The 27,697-nt window shown below is 43.1% G+C and overlaps 1 protein-coding gene across 1 annotated transcript; it reads left to right on the forward strand.

Moving 5' to 3' along the window:
- The first annotated feature begins 9,596 nt into the window (after nt 1–9,596).
- Nucleotides 9,597–23,680, forward strand: LOC118362425 (kunitz-type protease inhibitor 1-like). Its single transcript, XM_035742747.2, has 11 exons — nt 9,597–9,763; nt 10,080–10,547; nt 12,893–13,050; nt 13,284–13,425; nt 16,251–16,421; nt 16,504–16,545; nt 19,365–19,493; nt 19,918–19,968; nt 20,119–20,289; nt 22,324–22,383; nt 22,724–23,680. The coding sequence occupies exons 2-11, from the start codon at nt 10,139–10,141 to the stop codon at nt 22,909–22,911; spliced, it is 1,521 nt and encodes a 506-aa protein (XP_035598640.1). The 5' UTR covers nt 9,597–9,763; nt 10,080–10,138; the 3' UTR covers nt 22,912–23,680.
- The last annotated feature ends 4,017 nt before the right edge of the window (nt 23,681–27,697 follow it).

The following is a 27,697-nucleotide window of genomic DNA, read 5'->3' on the forward strand; positions in this document are numbered from 1 at the left end:
AACCTGGTTCTGCATTGCCAAGCTGGCTGAAAGGGGACTGGGGCTAGGGACCAATGGATCAGAGGACCAAGGACCTCTTCATTTTAGACACACCTCGAATACGTGCTGAATCTCACATGAACTTGGCTGTTGATTGGTTATCTTTACACTGCAACTAGTATGTAAGCCAGTATGAGCTAGTAAAGGAGTTTTTAAGTCAAATCAAAATTTTGATTTACATGCGCCGAATACAACAGGTGTAGACCTTACAGTGAAATGCTTACTTACGAGCCCCTAACCAACAGTGCAGTTTCAAAAAATATACAGATAAGAATATGAGATAAAAGTAACAATTAATTAAAGAGCAGCATAAAAAAGAACAATATATACAGGGGGGTACCGGTACAGAGTCAATGTGTGGGGGCACCGGTTAGTTGAGGTAGTATGTACACCTGCTGCTCTTGTGTTTTTACTGGTTTACTATATGTGTGGATATAACGGTGAGTCACTCATAACACTTTGCCAATAACAAACATAATGTGTGCACGTGTTCGTTTGTCTTAAAAGGTTATTGACTTTCACATTACTTGTTTCAGGCAGCAGCAATGACTCAGGAGTGACTCAGGAGTCACTATGCAGCATCAGCTTCATGTAAACAGGAATAAGACAGTAGGGGCCCTTTAGTAATTGACATTCTGACAACAATATTTCAGAACACACAAGAAACTGATCATTCAGATGATCTGGATAATCTTCTGTCTGACACTGCCATCTTGTGGATATAAACAGGTAGCATTTGGTAAAAGTGAGAACATTTTGACTGAGATATAATGTTATCATAGCAAAGTTTGTAATAAAGTCAAAGTATTCTTACTAGCTTATTATAAATATAAGTATACTTCCGTTCACATCTTGGGTTTTACATTTTATTTTGTTAGTTAAGAATTTTTTTTTTTTTAATTGTTTGTAAATGTACATTTGTGAATACAAAATTTGGCCAAAAGAATAATTAAATTAATGACGTGAAATTTTTTCAAATTATTTATATTGTAGGTAAAGAATCCAACCATTACCTCATCTCTCCATCATAGGGTCAAATCTTCATAAATATGATCAATTGTAAATCAACTGATGTTTTGCCACAGATTCTTTATATCAGTGGTTCCCAAACTTTTTGTAGTCCCGTACCCCTTCACACATTCAACCTCCCGCTGCGTACCCCCTCTAGCACCAGGGTCAGAACCAGGCTCAGCACACTCTCAAATGTTGTTTTTTGCTATCATTGTAAGTCTGCCACACACACACGACATTTATTAAACATAAGAATGAGTTTTGTCACAACCCGGCTTGTGGGAAGTGACAAAGAGCTCTTATTACACCAGGGCACAAATATTAATATAATAATAATCAATCATTTTGCTCTTTATTGAGCCATCTTATATATAAAACCTTACTTGTTCATCAAAAAATAATACAATGATGGAAAGACCTGTGTAACGATATTCGTCTTTCTCTGACGAGCAGTAGTCAAGATCGGACCAATGCGCAGCGTGGTATGTGTCCATGTTAATATTTAATAAATAAACTGAACACTGAAAATACAAAATAACAAAGTGAAAGACAGAAACAAAAACTAAACAGTTCTCTATGGTGCAGACACACAACAGAAAATAATCACCCACAAAACACCAGTGGGAAAAGGCTACCTAAGTATGATTCTCAATCAGAGACAAAAATCGACAGCTGCCTCTGATTGAGAACCATACCAGGCCGAACACAGAAATACAACAAAGAAAAAGAACATAGACTACCCACCCCAACTCACGCCCTGACCAAACTAACACAAAGACAAAATAAAGGAACTAAGGTCAGAACGTGACAACCTGTGTGTTGTCCTTGTTAATGCAGACAGAGAAGAGCTCCAACTTCTTAATTATAGCCTCAATTTTGTTCGTCACATAGAATATATTTGTGGAGAGTCCCTGTAATCCTAGATTCAAATCATTCAGGCGAGAAAAAACATCACCCAGATTGTCCAGTCGTTTGAGAAACTCGTCATCATGCAAGCTGTCAGACAAGTGAAAATTATGGTCAGTAAAGAAAATTTAAGCTTGTCTCTCAATTTAAAAAAATGTGTCAATACTTTGCCCCCAGATAACCAGCGCACTTCTTCTGTATGTTGTAAAAGCGTTACATGGTCGCTGCCCATATCATTGCATAATGCAGAAAAATACACAAGAGTTCAGGGGCCTTACTTGAACAAAGATAACAATTTTCACTGTGTCCAAAACGTTTTTCAAGCTGTCAGGCATTCCCTTGGCAGCAAGAGCCTCTGGGTGGATGCTGCAGTGTACCCAAGTGGCGTCGGGAGTAACTGCTTGCACGCGCGTTACCACTCCACTATGTGTTGGTATCTGTGCCATCAGTACAGATACCAACACACCTGTATAGTTTTTTTGTGTGCCTTTTCCCACAGCATTGTCCCAGCCATATCTGCGGTAGCAGGAAAAATGAAGTCCTCCACGATAGTATGGGGCTTGCATGTCCTAGCCACTCGGTAGCTCAACATATAAGATGCTTTTAGCCTCTTCTTAATAATGGTATATGTTGCTTTTATACATGTCTTACTACTCAAAAGCGGTCTTAATTCTCGATCAAAAAACTCCCATGGCTTATTTTTCAAATGGTCATGTTTCATTTCTAAATGTGTGCGCAACAGTGAAGGTTTCCTGCAAGAGAGTAACAGTTAATTTGATTGCATGTTAATTATTTGACGAGGCTACCTGTATTTGACATTGTGTTGTTATTTTGCTGAACACTAGATGGTTTAATTTTATTTTGGGTAGTGAAACGAGGCTACTCAGGCGAGAAAAAAACATCACCCAAACATATAGCCCCGTTGAAAAATCTAAATGGACTGTTTGAAAATGTGAATCACATTTTTATTTGGAGTACCACACCGCGGCCACGCTCCACACCGCGTGGCCGCGGCCACCCTAATCTGGTGGTCCCAGCGCGTACGACCCACGTGGAGTTCCAGGTCTCCGGTAGCCTCTGGAACTGCCGATCTGCGGCCAACAAGGCAGAGTTCATCTCAGCCTATGCCTCCCTCCAGTCCCTCGACTTCTTGGCACTGACGGAAACATGGATCACCACAGATAACACTGCTACTCCTACTGCTCTCTCCTCGTCCGCCCACGTGTTCTCGCACACCCCGAGAGCTTCTGGTCAGCGGGGTGGTGGCACCGGGATCCTCATCTCTCCCAAGTGGTCTTTCTCTCTTTCTCCCCTTACCCATCTGTCTATCGCCTCCTTTGAATTCCATGCTGTCACAGTTACCAGCCCTTTCAAGCTTAACATCCTTATCATTTATCGCCCTCCAGGTTCCCTTGGAGAGTTCATCAATGAGCTTGATGCCTTGATAAGCTCCTTTCCTGAGGACGGCTCACCTCTCACAGTTCTGGGCGACTTTAACCTCCCCACGTCTACCTTTGACTCATTCCTCTCTGCCTCCTTCTTTCCACTCCTCTCCTCTTTTGACCTCACCCTCTCACCTTCCCCCTACTCACAAGGCAGGCAATACGCTTGACCTCATCTTTACTAGATGCTGTTCTTCCACTAACCTCATTGCAACTCCCCTCCAAGTCTCCGACCACTACCTTGTATCCTTTTCCCTCTCGCTCTCATCCAACACTTCCCACACTGCCCCTACTCGGATGGTATCGCGCCGTCCCAACCTTCGCTCTCTCTCCCCCGCTACTCTCTCCTCTTCCATCCTATCATCTCTTCCCTCTGCTCAAACTTTCTCCAACCTATCTCCTGATTCTGCCTCCTCAACCCTCCTCTCCTCCCTTTCTGCATCCTTTGACTCTCTATGTCCCCTATCCTCCAGGCCGGCTCGGTCCTCCCCTCCCGCTCCGTGGCTCGACGACTCATTGCGAGCTCACAGAACAGGGCTCCGGGCAGCCGAGCGGAAATGGAGGAAAACTCGCCTCCCTGCGGACCTGCCATCCTTTCACTCCCTCCTCTCTACATTTTCCTCCTCTGTCTCTGCTGCTAAAGCCACTTTCTACCATTCTAAATTCCAAGCATCTGCCTCTAACCCTAGGAAGCTCTTTGCCACCTTCTCCTCCCTCCTGAATCCCCCCCCCCTCCTCCCTCTCTGCAGATGACTTCGTCAACCATTTTGAAAAGAAGGTCGACGACATCCGATCCTCGTTTGCTAAGTCAAACGACACCGCTGGTTCTGCTCACACTGCCCTACCCTATGCTCTGACCTCTTTCTCCCCTCTCTCTCCAGATGAAATCTTGCGTCTTGTGACGGCCGGCCGCCCAACAACCTGCCCGCTTGACCCTATCCCCTCCTCTCTTCTCCAGACCATTTCCGGAGACCTTCTCCCTTACCTCACCTCGCTCATCAACTCATCCCTGACCGCTGGCTACGTCCCTTCCGTCTTCAAGAGAGCGAGAGTTGCACCCCTTCTGAAAAAACCTACACTCGATCCCTCCGATGTCAACAACTACAGACCAGTATCCCTTCTCTCTTTTCTCTCCAAAACTCTTGAGCGTGCCGTCCTTGGCCAGCTCTACCGCTATCTCTCTCAGAATGACCTTCTTGATCCAAATCAGTCAGGTTTCAAGACTAGTCATTCAACTGAGACTGCTCTTCTCTGTATCACGGAGGCGCTCCGCACTGCTAAAGCTAACTCTCTCTCCTCTGCTCTCATCCTTCTAGACCTATCGGCTGCCTTCGATACTGTGAACCATCAGATCCTCCTCTCCACCCTCTCCGAGTTGGGCATCTCCGGCACGGCCCACGCTTGGATTGCGTCCTACCTGACAGGTCGCTCCTACCAGGTGGCGTGGCGAGAATCTGTCTCCTCACCACGCGCTCTCACCACTGGTGTCCCCCAGGGCTCTGTTCTAGGCCCTCTCTTATTTTCGCTATACACCAAGTCACTTGGCTCTGTAATAACCTCACATGGTCTCTCCTATCATTGCTATGCAGACGACACACAATTAATATTCTCCTTTCCCCTTCTGATGACCAGGTGGCGAATCGCATCTCTGCATGTCTGGCAGACATATCAGTGTGGATGATGGATCACCACCTCAAGCTGAACCTCAGCAAGACGGAGCTCCTCTTCCTCCCGGGGAAGGACTGCCCGTTCCATGATCTCGCCATCACGGTTGACAACTCCATTGTGTCCTCCTCCCAGAGCGCTAAGAACCTTGGCGTGATCCTGGACAACACCCTGTCGTTCTCAACTAACATCAAGGCGGTGTCCCGTTCCTGTAGGTTCATGCTCTACAACATCCGCAGAGTACGACCCTGCCTCACACAGGATGCGGCGCAGGTCCTAATCCAGGCACTTGTCATCTCCCGTCTTGATTACTGCAACTCGCTGTTGGCTGGGCTCCCTGCCTGTGCCATTAAACCCCTACAACTCATCCAGAACGCCGCAGCCCGTCTGGTGTTCAACCTTCCCAAGTTCTCTCACGTCACCCCGCTCCTCCGCTCTCTCCACTGGCTTCCAGTTGAAGCTCGCATCCGCTACAAGACCATGGTGCTTGCCTACGGAGCTGTGAGGGGAACGGCACCTCAGTACCTCCAGGCTCTGATCAGGCCCTACACCCAAACAAGGGCACTGTGTTCATCCACCTCTGGCCTGCTCGCCTCCCTACCACTGAGGAAGTACAGTTCCCGCTCAGCCCAGTCAAAACTGTTCGCTGCTCTGGCCCCCCAATGGTGGAACAAACTCCCTCACGACACCAGGACAGCGGAGTCAATCACCACCTTCCGGAGACACCTGAAACCCCACCTCTTCAAGGAATACCTAGGATAGGGTAAGTAATCCTTTTCACCCCCCTAAAAAGATTTAGATGCACTATTGTAAAGTGGCTGTTCCACTGGATGTCATAAGGTGTATGCACCAATTTGTAAGTCGCTCTGGATAAGAGCGTCTGCTAAATGACTTAAATGTAAATGTCTTAAATGTACTACCGACAGCATTGCGCATACCCCTTGGGAATAGCCTCTTTACATGAACACAATGCCAAAGATATAATAACACTGTTTCTGGGTGGTCCTTACAGAAGGTACTATTTGAGTTTAGCTTTTTAAACTTCTTAATGTAGTGGTTTACAGGATAATATTTATGAATAATTTTGTTAATAAGTAGGTACAGTGGGGCAAAAAAGTATTTAGTCAGCCACCAATTGTGCAAGTTCTCCCACTTAAAAAGATGATAGAGGCCTGTAATTCTCATCATAGGTACACTTCAACTATGACAGACAAAATGAGAGAAAAAAATCCAGAAAATCACATTGTAGGATTTTTAATGAATTTATTTGCAAATTATGGTGGAAAATAAGTATTTGGTCACCTACAAACAAGCAAGATTTCTGGCTCTCACAGACCTGTGAGATATCAAAATGTGTCCAGGCTGTGTAAGGGCTATTTGAACAAGGAGAGTGATTTCAATTTTTCTTGCCACTGTATATACAGTACCAGCTAAAAGTTTGGACATACCTACTCAGTCAAGGGGTTTTCTTTATTTTTACTATTTTTCTACATTGTAGAATAATAGTGAAGACATCAAAACTATGAAATAACACACATGGAATCATGTAGTAATCAAAAAAGTGTTAAACAAATCAAAATCACAAATAAAATGTAAAACATATTTTATATTTTAGTTTCTTCAAAGTAGCCACCCTTTAACTTGATGACAGCTTTGCACAATCTTGGCATTCTCTCAACCAGCTTCATGAGGAATGCTTTTCCAACAGTCTCAAAGGAGTTACCACATATGCTGAGCACTTGTTGGCTGCTTTTCCTTGACTCTGCGGTCCAACTCATCCCAAACCATCTAAACAGGTTCCAGACAGTCCCGAATAGATTTAGGGTTGAATCTGTAGGAGTGCTGCATCAGATGGCCTGGCCTCCACAATCACCAAACCTCAACCCAATTTAGATGGTTTGAGATGACCTCAACTGGACTGAGATGCTGTGGCATGACCTCAAGAGAGCAGTTCACACCAGACATCCCAAGAATATTGCTGAACTGAAACAGTTTTGAAAAGAGGAACGGTTCAAAATTCCTCCTGACCATTGTGCAGGTCTGATCCGCAACTACAGAAAACATTTGGTTGAGGTTATTGCTGCCAAAGCAGGGTCAACCAGTTATTAAAACCAAGGTTTCACATACTTTTCCCACCCTGCACTATGAATGTTTACACAAATCAAATGTATTTATATAGCCCTTCGTACATCAGCTGATATCTCAAAGTGCTGTACAGAAACCCAGCCTAAAACCCCAAACAGCAAGCAATGCAGGTGTAGAAGCACAGTGGCTAGGAAAACTCCCTAGTAAGGCCAAAACCTAAGAAGAAACCTAGAGAGGAACCAGGCTATGTGGGGTGGCCAGTCCTCTTCTGGCTGTGCCGGGTGGAGATTATAACAGAACATGGCCAAGATGTTCAAATGTTCATAAATGACCAGCATGGTCGTATAATAATAAGGCAGAACAGTTGAAACTGGAGTAGCAGCACGGTCAGGTGGACTGGGGACAGCAAGGAGTCATCATGTCAGGTAGTCCTGGGGCATGGTCCTAGGGCTCAGGTCCTCCGAGAGAGAGAAAGAAAGAGAGAATTAGAGAGAGCATATGTGGGGTGGCCAGTCCTCTTCTGGCTGTGCTGGGTAGAGATTATAACAGAACATGGACAAGATGTTCAAATGTTCATAAATGACCAGCATGGTCGTATAATAATAAGGCAGAACAGTTGAAACTGGAGCAGCAGCACGGCCAGGTGGACCGGGGACAGCAAGGAGTCATCATGTCAGGTAGTCCTGGGGCATGGTCCACAGTGTGTTAAATAAAGACATGAACACTTATAATTGTTTGTGTGTTATTAGTTTAAGCAGACTGTGTTTGTCTATTGTTGTGACTTAGATGAAGATAAGATCAAATGCTATGACCAATTTATGCAGAAGTCCAGGTAATTCCAAAGGATTCACATACTTTTTCTTGCCGCTGTATACATACATTTTTTATCATATTATCATATTTGCATATGTTTTATCATATTTTTTATTGTGTAATAGATCATAATGGGTTGAACAGTTTTTTTTCTCTCAGACATAAATAAACAATTCCAGGTTAAAGCCAAAGGTCATAGTTTTCTAGGGGGGACACTACTACATCAATAAAATATTGCCCCTTTGTTAGATTGATGACTTAAGCCATAGTGAAATAGTGAAAAACAGCTTTCAGCTCAAATCTGTCGTTCTGACCCTGAACAAGGCAGTTAACCCACTGTTCCCCGGTAGGCCGTCATTGTAAATAAGAATTTCTTCTTAAATGACTTGCCTAGTTAATTAAAGGTTAAATAAAAAATAAAAGTCCTGGATGCAATCAATGATGAATCACAGTCTGGCTTCATAAGAAACAAACATATCTCTAACGATATCTCTAACCTAACATACACTGCTCTATCTTTTTAATCTTGACAGTAAAATAAGCAAAGAGATAGACCAGATGCTTTTCAACTTTCTGTTGAGAAACAGTACCCGTTACGTTAGGGAAACTATTGTAATGAACACTTATGAGTATGGTGGGCTGAATTTTCTGGACTTTTCTACTTTTAATAATACTATTGAGATCAATTGGATAACACAATTCCTAACACCCACTTCTATGTGGAAATGTTTTCTTCATCATGTACTCTCTACATTTGGTGGCCTTAGCTTCATGTTGGTTTGCAATTATAATATTGACAGTTCCAGTGAAACTCTGCTTTTCATTGGCAGGTTTTCTTGTCATGGTCCTTAATTTATAAGCATCATTTCTCTACACACAGATATTAGCCTATATCTTGAATTATCAGGAGATATTGTATAAAAAATAAAAAATAAATTGTAGAATATTGGTTCCAAAACAATATCCTATTGGTGAGCCAACTCGTAAATGCAGAGGGTCTTTTACTTATCTATGAGGAATTCTTATCACTTTACAAGGTCCCTGTAACACCTAAAGATTTTGCAGTCATTTTAGATACCATTCCCTCAGGTGTTGCTTTATTATTCAGGAACATGTCCAGACCTGACCCTCAGAATTGACCTTTGATTACTCATCAGTAGGAACGATATGTATTTCTTTTGGTCCATACAGCAACAATAGAACTACACGTGACCTGTTTCAACATGATGTTGTGTCTTATGTCATACCTTATTGGAATCATTTTTTGATCATATCTGTTGGAAAAAATATTGGATGTTGCCTCCCACATACAGTGGGGCAAAAAAAGTCTCAGACACAGTCTGGAACCTGTCTTATTACTCCAAGTGAATGATCTGTCAGCTGGAAACCTCTCTCTCCATATGTCAGTAAGATCACATTTATCCATAAAAAAATATATATTTAACCCAAATTCTGATTCGTTGGCCTACCTGGGGGCCATCTATCAGTTGAATTATCTATAGTAATGTTAAAGTCCTCTCGTATAAATAATAACGAATTGGGAAATTTAGATAACCAATGAAATATACATTACTCTACAGATTCAAGCAACTCATTAATCCTATGTTTGGTGAAGTCTTCTTCTACTCCGACACATCTCGAAATGGGAGTGCCAATGTGCTTTGCGCCTCCGGTCACCTCTTTGGTTAGATTTCACTTCCTGTATGTAACAGGTACCCGAAGAGAGAGAGAGTGACACACCTGTGAATTGTAAAGATATTCGGTTGTTTCTTTATAATCGACGACAGATACAGAATTTACAGGTGACACGTTAATTTCTAGTGCTGTTTTGAACAAATATGAATCTATAAAGTTTACAGAAGAGTTGGATCTTGATTATTTATTTGTATGTTTGACGTAATTCTTACCTTTGAAATCAGAGGAACAGAGATATACAAAAGTGGTGAACGTTTCTATACAATTGATTGGTGTGTGTGTATAGTATAAAGATAGACTGCATGGTGTTTTGCATGTTATTTAGATCATGTTACGACTATTTATTTGAATGATAATGTATATTTAGTTAATGCATTCCATGATATGTTATTTGAAGTTGACTATATATCGCTCTGTTTTCAGGTCATCTGTTGGATTATCCTATATTTGTAGGAAATAGTTTTCTTGGACTGTTTTGTAGAATGACTACTCTCCCAATTGGATTGTTATTGGGCGCTTTGGTGTGCTTTATCGTTTTCCTGGTACGCGCTGAGGCCCAGCCATTCGGGGAACAGTGTTTGGACAGTTTCGAAAAGGGCAGAGAAGATTTCGTTCTCGACACGGATGACTCGGTGAAATACGGTGCGACTTTCATCATTAAACCGAAGGTTGAGAGCACCAATGACTGTATACGCTCGTGCTGCAAAGATCCCAAGTGTAATGTCGCTTTCATGGAGAATGGCTCCGGTGAGGGCATGATCAAGTCATGCTTTCTCTTTGACTGTCTATACAAGCAGCAGTACGTCTGCCGGTTTGTCAGGAAGAAGGGATTCCTGAACTACATCAGAGACGTGGTGTATGAAAGTGATCTGGCCACAAAAAACCTCCCAGGTAAAACAGGCAGACTGGTCTCAGACTGCCCACTATGTACCCTTAAAGGGCTTACCATTACATTTACGTCCAATGACCTTACATGCTCTTTTCAGAGGTAGACTGGCTCTGGCAACCAAAACAGCCAAAATATAAACGTGAATCTATTCTCAAATGCATAATATGGTTCAAGGAACCTAAAGCTTTACTTCATATCACATCATCATTTCACAAATGCTACATATACATTTACTGCACTGTTTAAACTGTCTTTATCCCAGTTGCAGCCTGTGACAACACATTTCTGCCTGCCTTCAGGTACACACACAGGTGTTCACGTGCTAAATTAGCACAGGTGGTCCCTCTGTCTTCTGTTAATATACAAAGTAACATGGAAATATGGTGGTGTGGGTACACTAACCCTAAAAAGGTGTTTAGGAATTTAACCTTTTAGTTATTTGAAAAGTATTTCTTGCTGGTATGAAAGACACTTTCCTTATGCTTCCAAAAGCGTCAGGGCTCTCAAGAAAACTCCCCCTGGTCAGAAGATGCACTACATGGCCAAAAGTATGTGGATTCTGCTATTTAAGCCACACCCTTTGCTGACCGGTGTATAAAATCAATCACACAGCCATTAAATCTCCATAGACAAACATTTGAACATTGGCAGTAGAATGGCCCATACTGAAGAGCTCAGTGACTTTCAACGTGGCACCGTCATAGGATGCCACCTTTCCAACAAGTCAGTTCTTCAATTTTTCTGCCCTGCTAGAGCTGCCCCGGTCATCTGTAAGTGTTGTTATTGTGAAGTGGAAACATCTAGGAGCAACAACGGCTTAGCCGCAAAGTGTTAGGCCACACAAGCTCACAGAACAGGACTGCCGAGTGCTGTAGTGTGTAAAAATCGTCTTTCCTCGGTTGCAACACTCACTACTGAGTTCCAAACTGCCTCTTTAAGCAACATCAGCACAATAACTGTTCGTCAAGGAGCTTAATGAAATGGGTTTCCATGGCCGAACAGCCGCACACAAGCCTAAGATCACAATGCCAAGCATCGGCTAGAGTTTTGTAAAGCTCTCCGCCATTGGACTCTGGAGCAGTGGAAACACGTTCTCTGGAGTGATGAATCACACTTCACGCGATGGGTTTGGCGGATGCCAGGAGAACGCTACCTGCCCGACTGCATAGTGCCAACTGTACATTTTGGAGGAGGAAGAATAATGGTCTGGGGCTGTTTTTCATGGTTCGGGCTAGGCCCCTTACTTTCAGTGAAGGGAAATCTTAATGCTATAGCATTCAAGGACATTCTAGACGATTCTGTGCTTCTGACTTTGTGGCAACCGTTTCCTTTCCTTTTTCAGCATGACAATGCTCCCGTGCACAAAGTGAAGTCAAAACAGAAATAGTTTTTTGGGATTGATGTGGAAGAATTTGACTGACCTGCACATAGCCCTGACCTCAACCCTATCGAACACCTTTGGGATGAATTGGAACTGGGATACTCAAATTAGTATATGTTATATTTGGTATTGTCTTTGCAATTTGTAACATGTACAAATTTCAATTCGTAACATGTCATACAAATTGTAATTCGTAAAACATACGAAATGGATAATGGACATCCACAAATTAATACATACCATACGGAGTGTCCTGGATTTACATTTACTATGTTATGTCTACCCCAGAGTCCAGGTTGAAACGGGAGACCCAGGTATCACTCTCACACATCACAACATAGACACTCATCAAATTAACTAATTAAGCCTCCAATGAACTTCATGTCTCCATTGAACCGGTTACTAAAGGAACATGAACACCCATACCATTTAGCTATATTATTATGAGCAGAGAAAGCAATGCACTACACTTGGACAATCTGTGGTTTGAATCACAACAGACAGGCCCTTTATCTCCAGAGGAGGTGAAACCACCTGCTTAGAGAAGAGCATTACCCACACACTCCATGGCTCAATATAGGGCTTATTCTATGGCTCATTATAAGGCCCCTTGTCACAGTCTGAGGTTTCAGTTTTCACCTCATTGCTGCTGAGAAAGCTTCTTACAGGGGAGATTGGTATTGTGCTGTGAGTCAAGTAATGGATTGCAGACTTGAGTGAATAATGTATGTCAACAGGATGTAGTTAGCAACTGGGCATGAGCACCACCAAACAAATTGATTTCCTGAACCTTATGTTGTTAATGTGTTGACACTCAAAACCCTTCAAAAAAAATGAAACTTATTCAAATTTCAACCAGCCAAATGATCTGTGTATCTTTAACCTAACGGGATATCTTAAAGCTGCATGTATTTTCAGTATGAATATGTTGTATTGAACGTGATGAAGGTTGTATTCAACTTCCAGGTGAAGTGGACAATCCTCCAGAGGCCAATGGAGGTCCGGACAGAGTGGTGCAGCCCCAGGAAAGTTTAACTCTGAATGGCAACGAGAGCAAGGACGACCACGATATTGTCACGTACCAGTGGCACCTAGTGTCAGGGAACACCTCCGCTGTCATTGAGGTGGGCGATGATGACTGGGTCATCAGGGAGCACTGGTCAGGCTTTATTGGGATGTTTGGGGCATTTACCTGATCAGAGTTAATGGTGATTGCTCTTTCACTGTGTAAAAATACATGAGAAGAACAGGTCACCCTGGGAACACCAGAGGATGAGGATCACAATTAAAGCTTCTCTATTTTCAATGTTCTGCCACACAAGAAAACATTGATACATTTTCTTTCCTTGTCTCCTAGAAAACTACATTTAAAGACCAGGTGATCGTGTCCAACCTGGCGTCTGGAGTGTACAAGTTCCAACTGACCGTCACAGACTCCAGTGGGCAGTCCGACCAAACCCAGATCACTGTCCTTGTGCTTACCCCTGAGCAGTCTGAGAGTGAGTATACTAAAGTATATGTGAAACACCTGCAAAGCACACCGAGCTACACAGTTTAACACAGTTGTTTTGAGGGTGAAGGGACATGCTGTATTTATTGAATTTCAATGCATTTATATACAGTTCGTTGCCTGTGTATGAAATCAATCTAAAGTGACAATGATCTTTGAAGTGGTCTACATCCGAGTGATCTGTCATGTTTGGAGTAGGGACAATGTGGAAATACTATGAGAAACTTTGACATTGAGGTGAGAAGAACTGATGCCCTTCTGACCATATTGGTCACTGAACGCATAATGCAAGTGAATGCGATGTTAGGAATATAAATCACTTAAATGTTTTCCTTCTAAACTGAGGGAACTGTCTCTGCAGTTGGAATTTTTATGTGAAAAAGAAATACCCGATTACAAGTATACACTGAGTGTGCAAAACATCAGGAACTCTTTCAATGACAGACTGACCAGGTGAATCCAGGTGAACGCTTGATCCCTTATTGATATCACTTGTTAAATCCACTTCAATCAGTGTACTGTAGATGAAGGGGAGGAGACAGGTTAAAGAAGGAGTTTTAAGCCTTGAGTCAATTGAGACGTGGATTGTGTATGTGTGCCATTGAGTGTGAATGGGCAAGACAAAATATTTAAGTGCATTTGAACAGGGTATGGTAGTAGGTGCCAGGCGCACCAGTTTGAGTGTGTCAATAATTGCAACGCTACTACGTTTTTCACTCCTGGGTTGTTCACTCACAACAGTTTCCTGTGTATATCAAGAATGGTCCAACACCCAAAAGACATCCAGCCAACTTTACACAACTTTGGGATGCATCGGAGTCAACAACCTTGTGGAATACTTTCGACACCTTGTAGAGTCCATGCACCAACGAATTGAGGCTGCTCTGGGGGCAATAGGGGGTGCAACTCAATATTAGGAAGGTGTACCTAATGTTTTCTGCACTCAGTGTATGTGGCATGTTAAGTTCATTACTCATTTTTATGACTTTCAAATGCTTGCTGATGACTCTTATCGGTTGTACTGGTTTAAGTTGATTATGATATCAAGTCTTGTTGTAATCAACTCATCTACTTTTCATGCCACGTGACATGGCATGAGAATACTGTCAAAAAGACCTGTCCAGGCAAGCTCCTCTGATTCCCGTAGAACGAAATCAACATTTCCAGATTTCAGAAAGCACATTCATAAGTAGATTTGTCTCAGCTTGTACATCTATATGTGGGCTCAATCGCCAGAGACAACAGCGTAGTATTCTTCTTTTCCTAGTAGCTGTTTACTCCATGGCAGTGAGTGACTGAAAAGCCCATATGTCCTCCAAGAATGACCGTTTTGGCTCATAACAGGATGACAACTCATTATCACACTTGGTAGATACTTGGTTGATCAACAGTGCTGCCTGGCTGTTCATTATAGGGTAACAGGGAATACTTAGGAATCAGACAATTGGAAGGGTTTTCTCTGCCATGCCCAGTTACATGAATGTGTATGGAATGGATAGACACTTTTCCTGGGCTATCAGCAGACACAGGAAGTCAGGAAAGCTGTGGGGATTTCCCTCCCTCACACTCTGCTCCCTCTTTCCTTCCTACCCTGCCCTCCCCCTTAACCTGTCTGTCTGGTTTCAGCTTGGGTTTCACAAACTCACGCAAACTCCTTTAATGTCATGGCACTCTAAATACAGACTCTTGATACTCAAACACTTTGAAGTGGTTTCTGAGTCAGTTATACAATTTGGAGCATGTTGGTCCAGTCTTAACAGACTGAGCAGAGACTATTAACCATTCATTGATCCAGTTACCCATTAACTAGTCTCTACTGAATGGTGTTAGGAATGTTCCTCTGTGGAAAGGCCAATGCATAGTGACCCCTGACCTGAGTCTCACAACACGTACAGCTAAATGGCTGCATGCGTTAATGCTGTATGAATTACAATGATCATGCTAGTAGAATCACAATTAAAGATACCCTGACAACATGAACCCCCTCTCAGCAAAATATATGTACTGTGAATGGCTATTAGCGTTTTACATTGACTGTGGTACACACATGGTTCTGTACCTATTGTTATTCTTAATGTCTCAATTAACCCAGTCATGTTGTAATGACGGAATGGCTGGCTAATGTAATGCAGGGTAGTCCCGATGCATCCACTAGCTTGTCGTGAGGCGCACAGCTTTGCGTTGCACAAGTGAAACCGCTTCCTCTGACAGTTATGTCTGCTTTCTTTGGGTTTACCACATGTCTGTTCACAAGCCAGACCATCCACATGTATTTTCAGTGGATGAAGTAGTCCTGGTTTTAGGGAAAGTTACTTAGCTTTTTTATATTTGACACATCAGGTCCAATCAAAAATACCATTTTATTTGTGACATGCTTTGTAAACAACAGGTGTAGAGTCACGGTGAAATGCTTACTTACGGGTCCTTTTCCAACAATGCAGAATTAAAGATAAAATAAATAAAATATTGACTGGCTCTCTAATATTTTACACAATTAAAAAAAAAAAAATATTTGAAGATATGTTTAACTTCTATGTTATGTTTATAAGAAAATAATTAAGTGTTGAGCTGTTTGACAGGCCAAGCAGTGCAGCTATTTAAGGTAATGAGCTGTTTGACGCAATGATTATGTAAGCAGTTTATAAGCAATGTTTTTCCCCAAAAAGTGTTACACATGATTCTGTCTGGGCTTCCACCACTGAACCACAACATAAAATTACATTCACATGACATGTGTGTATTGTTTTATTACATAATGTTATATCTAATCGCCAGTTATATCTAATAGCCACTCTCTGATGCGTCATCCTTCAGATCACTGCATGGTCCCCAAGAAGGTGGGTCCCTGTCGCGGATCCTTCCCCCGCTGGCATTACAATGCTGCCTCAGAGAGGTGTGAGGAGTTCCTGTTTGGGGGCTGCAGAGAGAACCTTAACAACTACCTCTCCCTCCAGGAGTGTGCCAACGCCTGTGATGGTGTGTCAGGTACTATACAGATCCCTCTTGTTCTTCTGAGAACAGTTTTTGGAGAAGATTGGTTGGTTGATTGGTGTTTCCTTTCTTGTAGTTATTCACAGAGGTAGAACTGGACCACTTCCAGCCCCTAGAGGTAAGACTGACTTACATTTATCGTCCTCAGGTGTATGACTATAGAAAGTAGCTGTACTTGTAAGCTCCAGCGTTTTGGCTATGCCTCCCCCAGTCATTGACATACGGCAAATATATGTATATGAAATATATGTATCTGTTGACTGATGCATATCTATTGAGACTTATCAGTTACCTGTATTACTTCTGTATCCTATAAGGTGAATCTAAAAGTCACTTTTACCTCACCTCTTCTGCTCACCTCTGTGTTGTTGTGTTAGGTCTCCTGTTCACCTGTGTATTATGTTTAGAGGTGTGATAGGTCCCCAGTTTACCTGAGTATTATGTTTAGAGGTGTGATAGGTCCCCAGTTCACCTGAGTATTATGTTTAGAGGTGTGAGAGGTCCCCTCTTCACCTGTGTATTATGTTTAGAGGTGTGAGAGGTCCCTAGTTCACCTGAGTATTATGTTTAGAGGTGTGAGAGGTCCCTGTTCACCTGAGTATTATGTTTAGAGGTGTGATTGGTCTCCCCTGTTCACCTGTGTATTATGTTTAGAGATGTGATAGGGTCCCCTGTTCACCTGTGTATTATGTTTAGAGGTGTGTTAGGTCCCCAGTTCACCTGAGTATTATGTTTAGAGGTGTGATAGGTCCCTGTTCACCTGAGTATTATGTTTAGAGGTGTGAGAGGTCCCCAGTTCACCTGTGTATTATGTTTAGAGGTGTGATAGGTCCCCTGTTCACCTGTGTATTATGTTTAGAGGTGTGATAGGTCCCCAGTTCACCTGTGTATTATGTTTAGAGGTGTTATAGTTCACCTGTTTAGAGGTGTGAGAGGTCCCCAGTTCACCTGTGTATTATGTTTAGAGGTGTGATAGGTCCCCTGTTCACCTGTGTATTATGTTTAGAGGTGTGAGAGGTCCCTAGTTCACCTGTGTATTATGTTTAGAGGTGTGATAGGTCCCCTGTTCACCTGTGTATTATGTTTAGAGGTGTGAGAGGTCCCCTGTTCACCTGAGTATTATGTTTAGAGGTGTGAGAGGTCCCTAGTTCACCTGTGTATTATGTTTAGAGGTGTGATAGGTCCCCTGTTCACCTGTGTATTATGTTTAGAGGTGTGATAGGTCCCCAGTTCACCTGTGTATTATGTTTAGAGGTGTGATAGGTCCCCTGTTCACCTGTGTATTATGTTTAGAGGTGTGATAGGTCCCCTGTTCACCTGAGTATTATGTTTAGAGGTGTGATAGGTCCCCAGTTCACCTGAGTATTATGTTTAGAGGTGTGATAGGTCCCCAGTTCACCTGTGTATTATGTTTAGAGGTGTGAGAGGTCCCTAGTTCACCTGTGTATTATGTTTAGAGGTGTGAGAGGTCCCTAGTTCACCTGTGTATTATGTTTAGAGGTGTGATAGGTCCCCTGTTCACCTGAGTATTATGTTTAGAGGTGTGTTAGGTCCCCAGTTTACCTGAGTATTATGTTTAGAGGTGTTTAGATAGGTCCCCAGTTCACCTGTGAGAGGTATTATGTTTAGAGGTGTGAGAGGTCCCTGTTCACCTGTGTATTATGTTTAGAGGTGTGAGAGGTCTGTTCCTGTTCACCTCGTATTATGTTTATGTTTAGGTGTGATAGGTCCACAGTTCACCTGCATATTATGTTTAGAGGTGTGATAGGTCCCTGTTCACCTGTGTATTATGTTTTTAGAGGTGTGATAGGTCCCCAGTTCACCTGTGTATTATGTTTAGAGGTGTGATAGGTCCAGTTCACCTGTTCACCTGAGTATTATGTTTAGAGGTGTGATAGGTCCCCTGTTCACCTGTGTATTATGTTTAGAGGTGTGATAGGTCCCCAGTTCACCTGTGTATTATGTTTAGAGGTGTGATAGGTCCCCAGTTCACCTGTGTATTATGTTTAGAGGTGTGATAGGTCCCCTGAGAGGTTCACCTGTGTATTATGTTTAGAGGTGTGAGAGGTCCTGTGTATTATGTTTAGTTCACCTGTGTATTATGTTTAGAGGTGTGATAGGTCCCCAGTTCACCTGTGTATTATGTTTAGAGGTGTGATAGGTCCCCAGTTCACCTGTGTATTATGTTTAGAGGTGTGATAGGTCCCCAGTTCACCTGTGTATTATGTTTAGAGGTGTGATAGGTCCCCAGTTCACCTGAGTATTATGTTTAGAGGTGTGATAGGTCCCCAGTTCACCTGTGTATTATGTTTAGAGGTGTGAGAGGTCCCTAGTTCACCTGTGTATTATGTTTAGAGGTGTGAGAGGTCCCTAGTTCACCTGAGTATTATGTTTAGAGGTGTGAGAGGTCCCCAGTTCACCTGTGTATTATGTTTAGAGGTGTGAGAGGTCCCCAGTTCACCTGTGTATTATGTTTAGAGGTGTGAGAGGTCCCTAGTTCACCTGTGTATTATGTTTAGAGGTGTGAGAGGTCCCTAGTTCACCTGTGTATTATGTTTAGAGGTGTGAGAGGTCCCTAGTTCACCTGTGTATTATGTTTAGAGGTGTGAGAGGTCCCTAGTTCACCTGTGTATTATGTTTAGAGGTGTGAGAGGTCCCCAGTTCACCTGTGTATTATGTTTAGAGGTGTGAGAGGTCCCCAGTTCACCTGTGTATTATGTTTAGAGGTGTGAGAGGTCCCCAGTTCACCTGTGTATTATGTTTAGAGGTGTGAGAGGTCCCTAGTTCAACCTGTGTATTATGTTTAGAGGTGTGAGAGGTCCCCAGTTCACCTGTGTATTATGTTTAGAGGTGTGAGAGGTCCCTAGTTCAACCTATGTATTATGTTTAGAGGTGTGTGAGGTCCCCAGTTCACCTGTGTGTGTTGTTGTGTTTTAGAGGTGTGTGGAGTACCCTGTGGGTCAGGCCAGTTCTCCTGCACCAACGGCTGCTGCCTTGACAGAGGCCTGGAGTGTGACAAGGAGCAGCAGTGCAGCGACGGCTCAGATGAGGAGAACTGTGAGGACTGTAAGTACAGACTATGCAAACCAACCCTAATTTACATACAACACTGCATTGGCCTTACCACTGACCTTACATTACAAGTGCAGTCATGAAGTGAAACTATTGGGGTGCTCAGTTGTTGTCATGTGATGTTGCTTTAGGGATACTTCGGTATTTTGGCAATGAAGCCCTTGATCTACTTCCCCAGAGTCCGATGAACTTGTGGATACCATTCTCTGCGAACAGTTTGACGGAAGTTGCTAACTAGCGTTAACGCTAACGTTAGTTAGAATTGGCTTGCAAAACTACCTATAACCTCCTTCAAACTGGATGCAGAGATATAAAAATGGTATCAATGAATTAATCTGATGCTGTGGAAGTAGATAAATGTCTTTATTGCCAAAAACCAGAAGTAACCCTTTAACTCTTGTTTTCTTCCTTTCATCAGTGAATAAGAACTTCCAGATTCTACTGCAAATTCCTGTGGATGAACAGAAAGGTTGAGTTTTACTGTTTTGAGACATGTTCACAATAACAGGATCAATCTCGGATTTTGTTGTTGAGTTAACTGATCACATATGGTGCCTACCCCTACTCTGGCTCTCCTTACGAACACTGATCTCTCACACACATGTTCTTTCAACCACAGTTCGCTGCACGGAGCACCCCAAAACAGGAAACTGTCGGGAGAGTTTTACCAAGTGGTACTACAACCCTGTCTACCAGAAGTGCTTCCGTTTCAACTATGGCGGCTGCTACGGGAATGAGAACAGATTTGACACTGAGGATGCTTGTATGAGTACCTGTAAACTGGTAACAGGTAGGTTTTCAACTGATTCTACACTTTCAACTGATTTTCAAAATTGTTGCACTGTTATTAGGGATAAACCGATATGGAACTTTGAACCGATACCTATATCCAATATTTTCCTTGCCAAAAAAAACGATACCGATATAAAAAAATGTGCGGCCTTTTAGGCATTCTAGTACAGTTAAATAGTTGAAACACACACACACACACACTGACCACGTACAGTATGTCCCCATTACCAGTAAAACATCATCAAAACCAATTTCTTTCACTTACTTGCTGTGCTGTTTCGTTGATCATTTGTTCAGTCGTTTCATGCTCAAACCGGATTTCATTATACATGTCAAGCAATGAAGTTTCAGCTCTGTCTGTCCATGGCCTCTCTTCCTCAGTGCGCACTGTCACTGTGTCCATGTTCATCTTGTCCAGCTGTCTAGCATTTCACGGAAACCCTGTTTCTTGTCTGCTTGTACCTAGCATGTTGGTGACACAGTAAAGAGGCTCAGAGTGAATGCCACCGAATCACTTGTTCACAGCCTCTAGTAGAGTACTTTTGTAAGTTTTAACCCTACGGTCTGTGTGGGCAGTTTTGTTGAGCAGGCATTTCAATGCCATGACAGAGGTTATCACGTCTGCTGCATACGCAGATTTTGATCTTATTTCTCAAGTCGGTTGTTCCAATGGAGCTAACAGTGTATTCATGTTCTCAATGAGAGTCCACTGGTTTGTACTGATTGTTGCAGGTAACTCAGTTGGCTGCGTACATGCCAAGCACTCGTTTTTGTTCCAGCAGGCTCTCCATGTAAAAAGTGATGTTCCATCTGGTGGAAACGTTTTGCTTACGCCTTTTCGTTTTCACTCCAAGCTGCCTCTGTATTGCTTGCTGGCGGCTGTATGCGAGCTGTGAGTGTTTAAAATGACCCACTATCTTCCTACCTGTTGCCACTGTGTCAGATATGCTGCGTTGGGCCAAAACACCTTCGTTCACAGCCAGTTGCAGCGTGTGTGCCATGCATGGCAAGCTGGCGACTCCGCATTCTTCCAAAGCCTTTGTCATGTTACGTGCATTATCACGTAGCACAGCGTGTACTTTGTTCTTGGGTATTTCAAACATGTTCTCAAATACCATTGAAATAGCAGCAGCAGTATGAGAACCAGCACCTTCTTGAGCATGCAATACGGCTTTTCTCAGTACAAAATCCTCGTCGACCTACTGTGCTGTCAGACTCGGCATGCTGATGGGGCTGACATCGCTGATCCAAATGTCAATCGTGAAGCTAATAGCAGCCTATAGCAAGTAGCTCATGGATGTGCGTTTCAACAATACTGTGTAATACCGGTAGGGCAACATCTCTAGAATGGCGCCTACTTGCTAGTGTGTACCGGAGCTCGAGGTGCTCGACCAGTCGGCGAAAGCCAACATCCACCATAGAGATCGGTTTATTGTCATGGGCAATGAATTCCATTATCTTGGCGTTAATGGATTTCGCCTTTGAGTTGTCTCGCAGAAATGTTCTTACTCATTCAAATGAGTGATCGACTTGAACTTGTTTCGTAGTTGGAAAAGTGCACTTCGTTTTTTTCTGCTTTTGTTCTAAATAGTCGCTGAATGTCTGGGGGTGATGCACTTTCTCCCCTCAGAAAAGAATAGCAGCACAAACGTTGCATTAGGCCTGTTTTTGTCATCTTCCTTTGAAACTTTAAAATACATCCACACAGCAGACATTGTGGGCTAGGTTAGGAATGCGTCATTACGTCATCTACCTACGTTATACAGGTATGCATGTGAGTTTTGACATCGGTTTTGCATATCGGCAAACTATACATAGAGCCGATGTTGGCATTTTTAGCTAATATTGTCTGATTTCGATATGCTTACTGATATATTGTGCATCCCTAACTGTTATATTACCCTTTGAGATCATGATAATGAAATGTTTCAGAGATAGGAACATACTCTGTCAGCACCACTACATTGTGTGTATCAACAATACTGTAGCTGTGTAACAACTGACTTGTCTCTTTTCCCTACCATGTGTTCAGAAAAGGACATCTTTGAAATAACGAACCGATATGAATACCAGGACACTGACGGCCATGTAGGTAATTAGCTCTTCTTTATTCTGCAAGATGGAGCCTTTGGCCCGTCAGGACTCCATGGAAAAGACACCCTGACAATAATCCTTTTTAAAACCAATTATTGCACCCCGTCAAGTTTAAGGGCCTTGGGGGTCAAAGCTGGTCACAAAGATCTTGTGATGTGTTTTTCCCTGCACATTTTCCTCACTTTACTCAAACACCGTGAATGTTGCACATGATTGATTGTCGGTCTGTCCAGTTTTTGCTTCCCCACACATGCAGGATCCTTTCATATAGTTATTGACTTACTGGTGTGTGTGTGTGTCTCTCTGTGTGTGTCTCTCCCATGCCTATCCTCTCTCAGGAATCATAGTGATAGCTGCACTGCTTGGCCTGGCCATCATAATACTGCTGGTAGTTCTGTGTTACTGCTTCATGAAGGGCAAGAAGGAGCAGACTCAGCGCCAGCGGGTACCCGTCAACGGCTCCCAGGTCTACACCAGGGAGGACACGGAGCGCCTGGTCTACAACACCACCACCAAGCCCATCTGACCCCTAACCTCTGCCCCCGGAATCTGCCTAGGTGCAAGCTATCATCATTGCATGAATTCAGATCAATATTTGATTTTATGTGAACCTTTTATGTGAAACCCTTTTTGTGTACCAGTATGTTTTATTTTCCCCAAATATAGTCCTGTTTGTTTGATAAGACCTTTACCTTGTTGTTGTAATATAAGCCTAAGAATTTTTATTAGAGTTTGACTTAACTCAGGAAAACAAAAGTGGCAGCAATTATTCAAAACTACACTTGCCTTTTTGTCTTCCTTGCAGTAACCTGTCAGAATTTAGATTGTTGGTCAGCAATCCTGCACTCCGGGTATAACGGTCCTACAATTAAATCCACAAATCTGACTTCATGTAAACTGTTGGAATAGTGTTGGAGATGAAAACATTCCAATATTGCTAACTAACTATTGATTTGTTATTCTTCTTATTGTGTTTTATCATATTTCAGGCATTTAAAAAAGATATGTGTTGCTGGAAATATATTGTACATTATTGACACCCTTTGTCTTAACTGGTAGAAGTTAGAGCAAGTTATTTTACTTTTATAGTTTATTTTGTGATTATTAAAACTGATATTTCAGAAGGAAACGGAAGAGGGGAAAACAGTGAGTTTGTGCCTCATCATGGTGGTCACATGTTATAGGAAAATATACTCTTTATATATTCAACTTGTTTCATTAACACTTTTGTATGTAGTTCTCTCTTTTACCATTAGTGCTCAAATCCCAAATAAAATGCTGTTCCCAGAATCAAATCACGAATACAACAGGTGTAGACCTTACAGTGAAATGCTTACTTTACAAGCCCTTAACCAACAATGCAGTTAAGAAAATACCAGTAATAACAAATCATTAAAGAGCAGCAGTAAATAACAATAGCGGGGCTATATACAGGGGTACTGGTACAGAGTCAATGTTAATGTGCAGGGGCACTGGTGTCAAGGTAATTAAGGTAATGATGTACATGTAGGTAGAGTTATTAAAGTGGCTATGTATAGATGACAGAGAGTAGCAGCAGTGCAAATAGTCTGGGTAGCCATTTGATTAGCTGTTCAGGAGTCTTATGGCTTGGGGGTAGAACTGTTTAGACATGCCTCTTGGACCTAGACTTGGTGCTCTGGTACTGCTTGCCATGTGGTAGCAGAGAGAAAAGTCTGACTATGGTGGCTGGAGTCCTTGACAATTTTTAGGGCCTTCCTCTGACACCGCCTGGTATAGAGGTCCTGGATGGCAGGAAGTTTGGCCCCGGTGATGTACTGGGCCGTACGCACTACCCTCTGTCGGTTAGGGGCTCGTAAGTAAGCATTTCACTGTAAGGTCTACACCAGTTGTATTCGGCGCATGTGACTAATACAGTTTGATTTGCCTTGCAGTCGGAGGCCAAGCAGTTGCCATACAGGCAGTGATGCAACCCAAATCAAAGTTGATTTGTCACGTGCGCCTAATACAACAGGTGTAGACCTTACAGTGAAATGCTTACTTATGCTTACTTATGAGCCCCTAACTGACAGATGGTAGTGCGTACGGCCCAGTACATCACCTTTCAGTGAAATGCTTACTTACAGGCTCTAACCAATGGTGCCAAAAAAAGGTGTGTGTGTAGGTAAGTAAATAAATAAAACAGTAGAAAGACATTTGAAACAAGAGTAGCAAGGCTATATACAGACACATGTTAGTCAGGCTTATTGAGGAAGTATGTACATGTAGATATCATTAAAGTGACTGTGCATATATGATGAACAGAGAGTAGCAGAAGCGTAAAAAGAGGAGGTGGTGGGACACAATGCAGATAGCCCGGTTAGTCAATGTGCAGGAGCATTGGTTGGTCGGGCCAATTGAGGTAGTATGTACATGAATGTTTAGTTAAAGTGACTATGCACATAAGATAAACAGAGTAGCAGCAGCGTAAAAGAGGAGTTGGGGGACGACGACAAATCACAATAGTCCGGGTAGCCATTTGATTACCTGTTCAGGAGTCTTATGGCTTGGGGGTAGAAACTGTTGAGAAACCTTTTTGTCCTAGACTTGGCACTCCGGTACCGCTTGCCATGCGGTATTTGAGAGAACAGTTTATGACTGGGATCATTGACAATTTTTAGGACCTTCCTCTGATACCGCCTGGTGTAGAGGTCCTGGATTGCAGGCAGCTTTGCACCAGTGATGTACTGGGCCGTACACAATACCCTCTGAAGTGCCTTGCGGTCGGAGGCTGAGCAATTGACGCACCAGGCAGTGATGCAACCAGTCAGGCAGGATGCTCTCGATGTTGCAGCTGTAGAACCTTTTGAGGATCTCAGGACCCATGCCAAATCATTTTAGTTTCCTGAGGGGGAATAGGCTTTGTCGTGCCCTCTTCACGACTGTCTTGGTGTGTTTGGACCATTCTAGTTTGTTGTTGATGTGGACACCAAGGAATTCGAAGCTCTCAACCTGCTCCACTACAGCCCCGTCAATGAGAACGGGGACGTGCTCGGTGCTCCTTTCCTGTAGTCCACAATTATCTCCTTAGTCTTGGTTACATTGAGGGATAGGTTGTTATTCTGGCACCACCCGGCCAGGTCTCTGACCTCCTCCCTATAGGCTGTCTCGTCGTTGTCGGTGATCAGGCCTACCACTGTTGTGTCGTCAGCAAACTTAATGATGGTGTTGGAGTCGTGCCTGGCCATACAGTCGTGGGTGAACAGGGAGTACAGGAGGGGACTGAGCACGCACCCCTGGGGAGCTCCAGTGTTGAGGATCAGCGTGGCAGATATGTTGGGGGCGGCCTGTCAGTAAGTCCAGGATCCATTTGCAGAGGGAGGTGTTTAGTCCCAGGATCCTTAGCTCAGTGATGAGCTTTGAGGGTACTATGGTGTTGAACGCTGAGCTATAGTCAATGAACAGCATTCTCACATAGGTGTTCCTTTTGTCCAGGTGGGAAAGGACAGTGTAGAGTGCAATAGAGATTGCATCATTTGTGGATCTGTTTGGGCGGTATGCAAATTGGAGTGGGTCTAGGATTTCTGGGATAATGGTGTTGATGTGAGCCATTACCAGCCTTTCAAAGCACTTCATGGCTACGGACGTGCTACGGGTCTGTAGTCATTTAGGCAGGTTGCCTTTGTGTTCTTGGGAGTGGAGAGCAATAGAGATAGCATCATCTGTTGGTGCGGTAAGCAAATTGGAGTGGATCTAGGGTTTCTGGGATAATGGTGTTGATGTGAGCCATGACCAGCCTATCATTTCATGGCTAAAGATATGAGTGCTACTGATCGGTAGTCATTTAGGCAGGTTACCTTAGTGTTCTTGGGTACAGGGACTATGGTGGTCTGCTTGAAATATGTTGGTATTACAGACTCAGACAGGGAGAGTTTGAAAATGTCAGTGAAGACACTTGCCAGTTGGTTAGCGCATGCTCGGAGTACACATCCTGGTAATCCATCTGGCCCTGCGGCCTTGTGAATGTTGACCTATTTAAAGGTCACACTCACAGGCTGCGGAGAGCGTGATCACACAGTCATCCGGAACAGCTGATGCTCTCATGCATGTTTCAGTGTTAGTTGCCTCGAAGCGAGCATAGAAGTTATTTAGCTCGTCTGGTAGGCTTATGTCACTGGGCAGCTCTCAGCTGTACTTCACTTTTGTAGTCTGTAATAGTTTGCAAACCCTGCCACAACCGACTAGCATTGGAGCCGGTGTAGTGCGATTCGATCTTGGTCCTGTATTAACGCTTTTCCTGTTTGACGGTTCGTCGGAGGGCATAGCAGGATTTCTTATCTTCCGGGTTTGAGTCACGCTTTTTGAACATGGCTGCTCTACCCTTTAACTCAGTGCGAATGTTTTCTGTAATCCATGGATTCTGGTTGGGGAATGTACGTACAGTCACTGTAGGGACGATGTCCTCGATTTACTTATTGATAAAGCCAGTGACTGATGTGGTGTGCTCCTCAATGTCATCGGATGAATTCCTGTGCTAGCAAAAAAGTCCTGTGGTTCAGCATCTGCTTCATCTGACCACTTTTTTTATAGACCGAGTCACTGGTGCTTTTTGCTTTAATTTTAGCTTGTAAGCAGGAATCAGGAGGATAGAATTATGGTCAGATTTGCCAAATGGAGGGCGAGGGAGAGCTGTGTGTGGAGTAAAGTTGGTCTAGAGTTTTTTTTCCCCTGGTTGCACGTTTAACATGCTGATAGAAATGAGGTAAAACTGATTTAAGTTTCCCTGCATTAAAGTCCCCGGCCACAAGGAGCGCTGCCTCTGGATGAGCGTTTTCCTGTTTGCTTATGGCAGAATACGGCTCATTGAGTGCGGTTTTAGTGCAAGCCTCGGTCTGTGGTGCTATGTAGACAGCTATGAAAAATACAGATGAAAACTAGTGTGGTATATAGTGTGGTCTACAGCTTATCATGAGATGCTCTACCTCAGGTGAGCAAAACCTTGAAACTTCCTTCGATATCCTGCACCAGCTATTGTTTATAACTATGAATCCCCCCCCCGTGTCTTACCAGAGGCTGCTGTTCTGTCCTGCCGATATAGTGTATAACCCGACATCTGCATGTTCTTAATGTCGTCGTTCAGCCACGACTCGGTGAAACATAAGATATTACAGTTTTTAATGTCCCTTTGGTGGGATATACGTGCTTTCAGTTCGTCCCATTTATTTTCCAGCGATTGAACGTTAGCTAGCAGAACGGAAGGAAAGGGCAAATTAGCTACTCGATTTTAAAATAGCTACAGAGCTCAATGGCTGTGAAGGGGGAAAACTGAGGTTGGATCAACATCATTGCAGTTA

Source organism: Oncorhynchus keta, chromosome 29 (assembly GCF_023373465.1).
Source record: "Oncorhynchus keta strain PuntledgeMale-10-30-2019 chromosome 29, Oket_V2, whole genome shotgun sequence".
Classification (NCBI taxonomy): domain Eukaryota; kingdom Metazoa; phylum Chordata; class Actinopteri; order Salmoniformes; family Salmonidae; genus Oncorhynchus; species Oncorhynchus keta.

What these genes read in the sequence shown, in the direction of transcription:
- LOC118362425 (XM_035742747.2), top strand. Translation starts at nt 10,139, where the DNA reads ATGACTACTCTCCCAATTGGATTGTTATTGGGCGCTTTGGTGTGCTTT. An exon ending in TACCCCTGAGCAGTCTGAGA is followed by an intron (nt 13,426 to 16,250) that starts GTGAGTATACTA and finishes GTCATCCTTCAG; the next exon opens with ATCACTGCATGGTCCCCAAG. An exon ending in GGACACTGACGGCCATGTAG is followed by an intron (nt 22,384 to 22,723) that starts GTAATTAGCTCT and finishes ATCCTCTCTCAG; the next exon opens with GAATCATAGTGATAGCTGCA.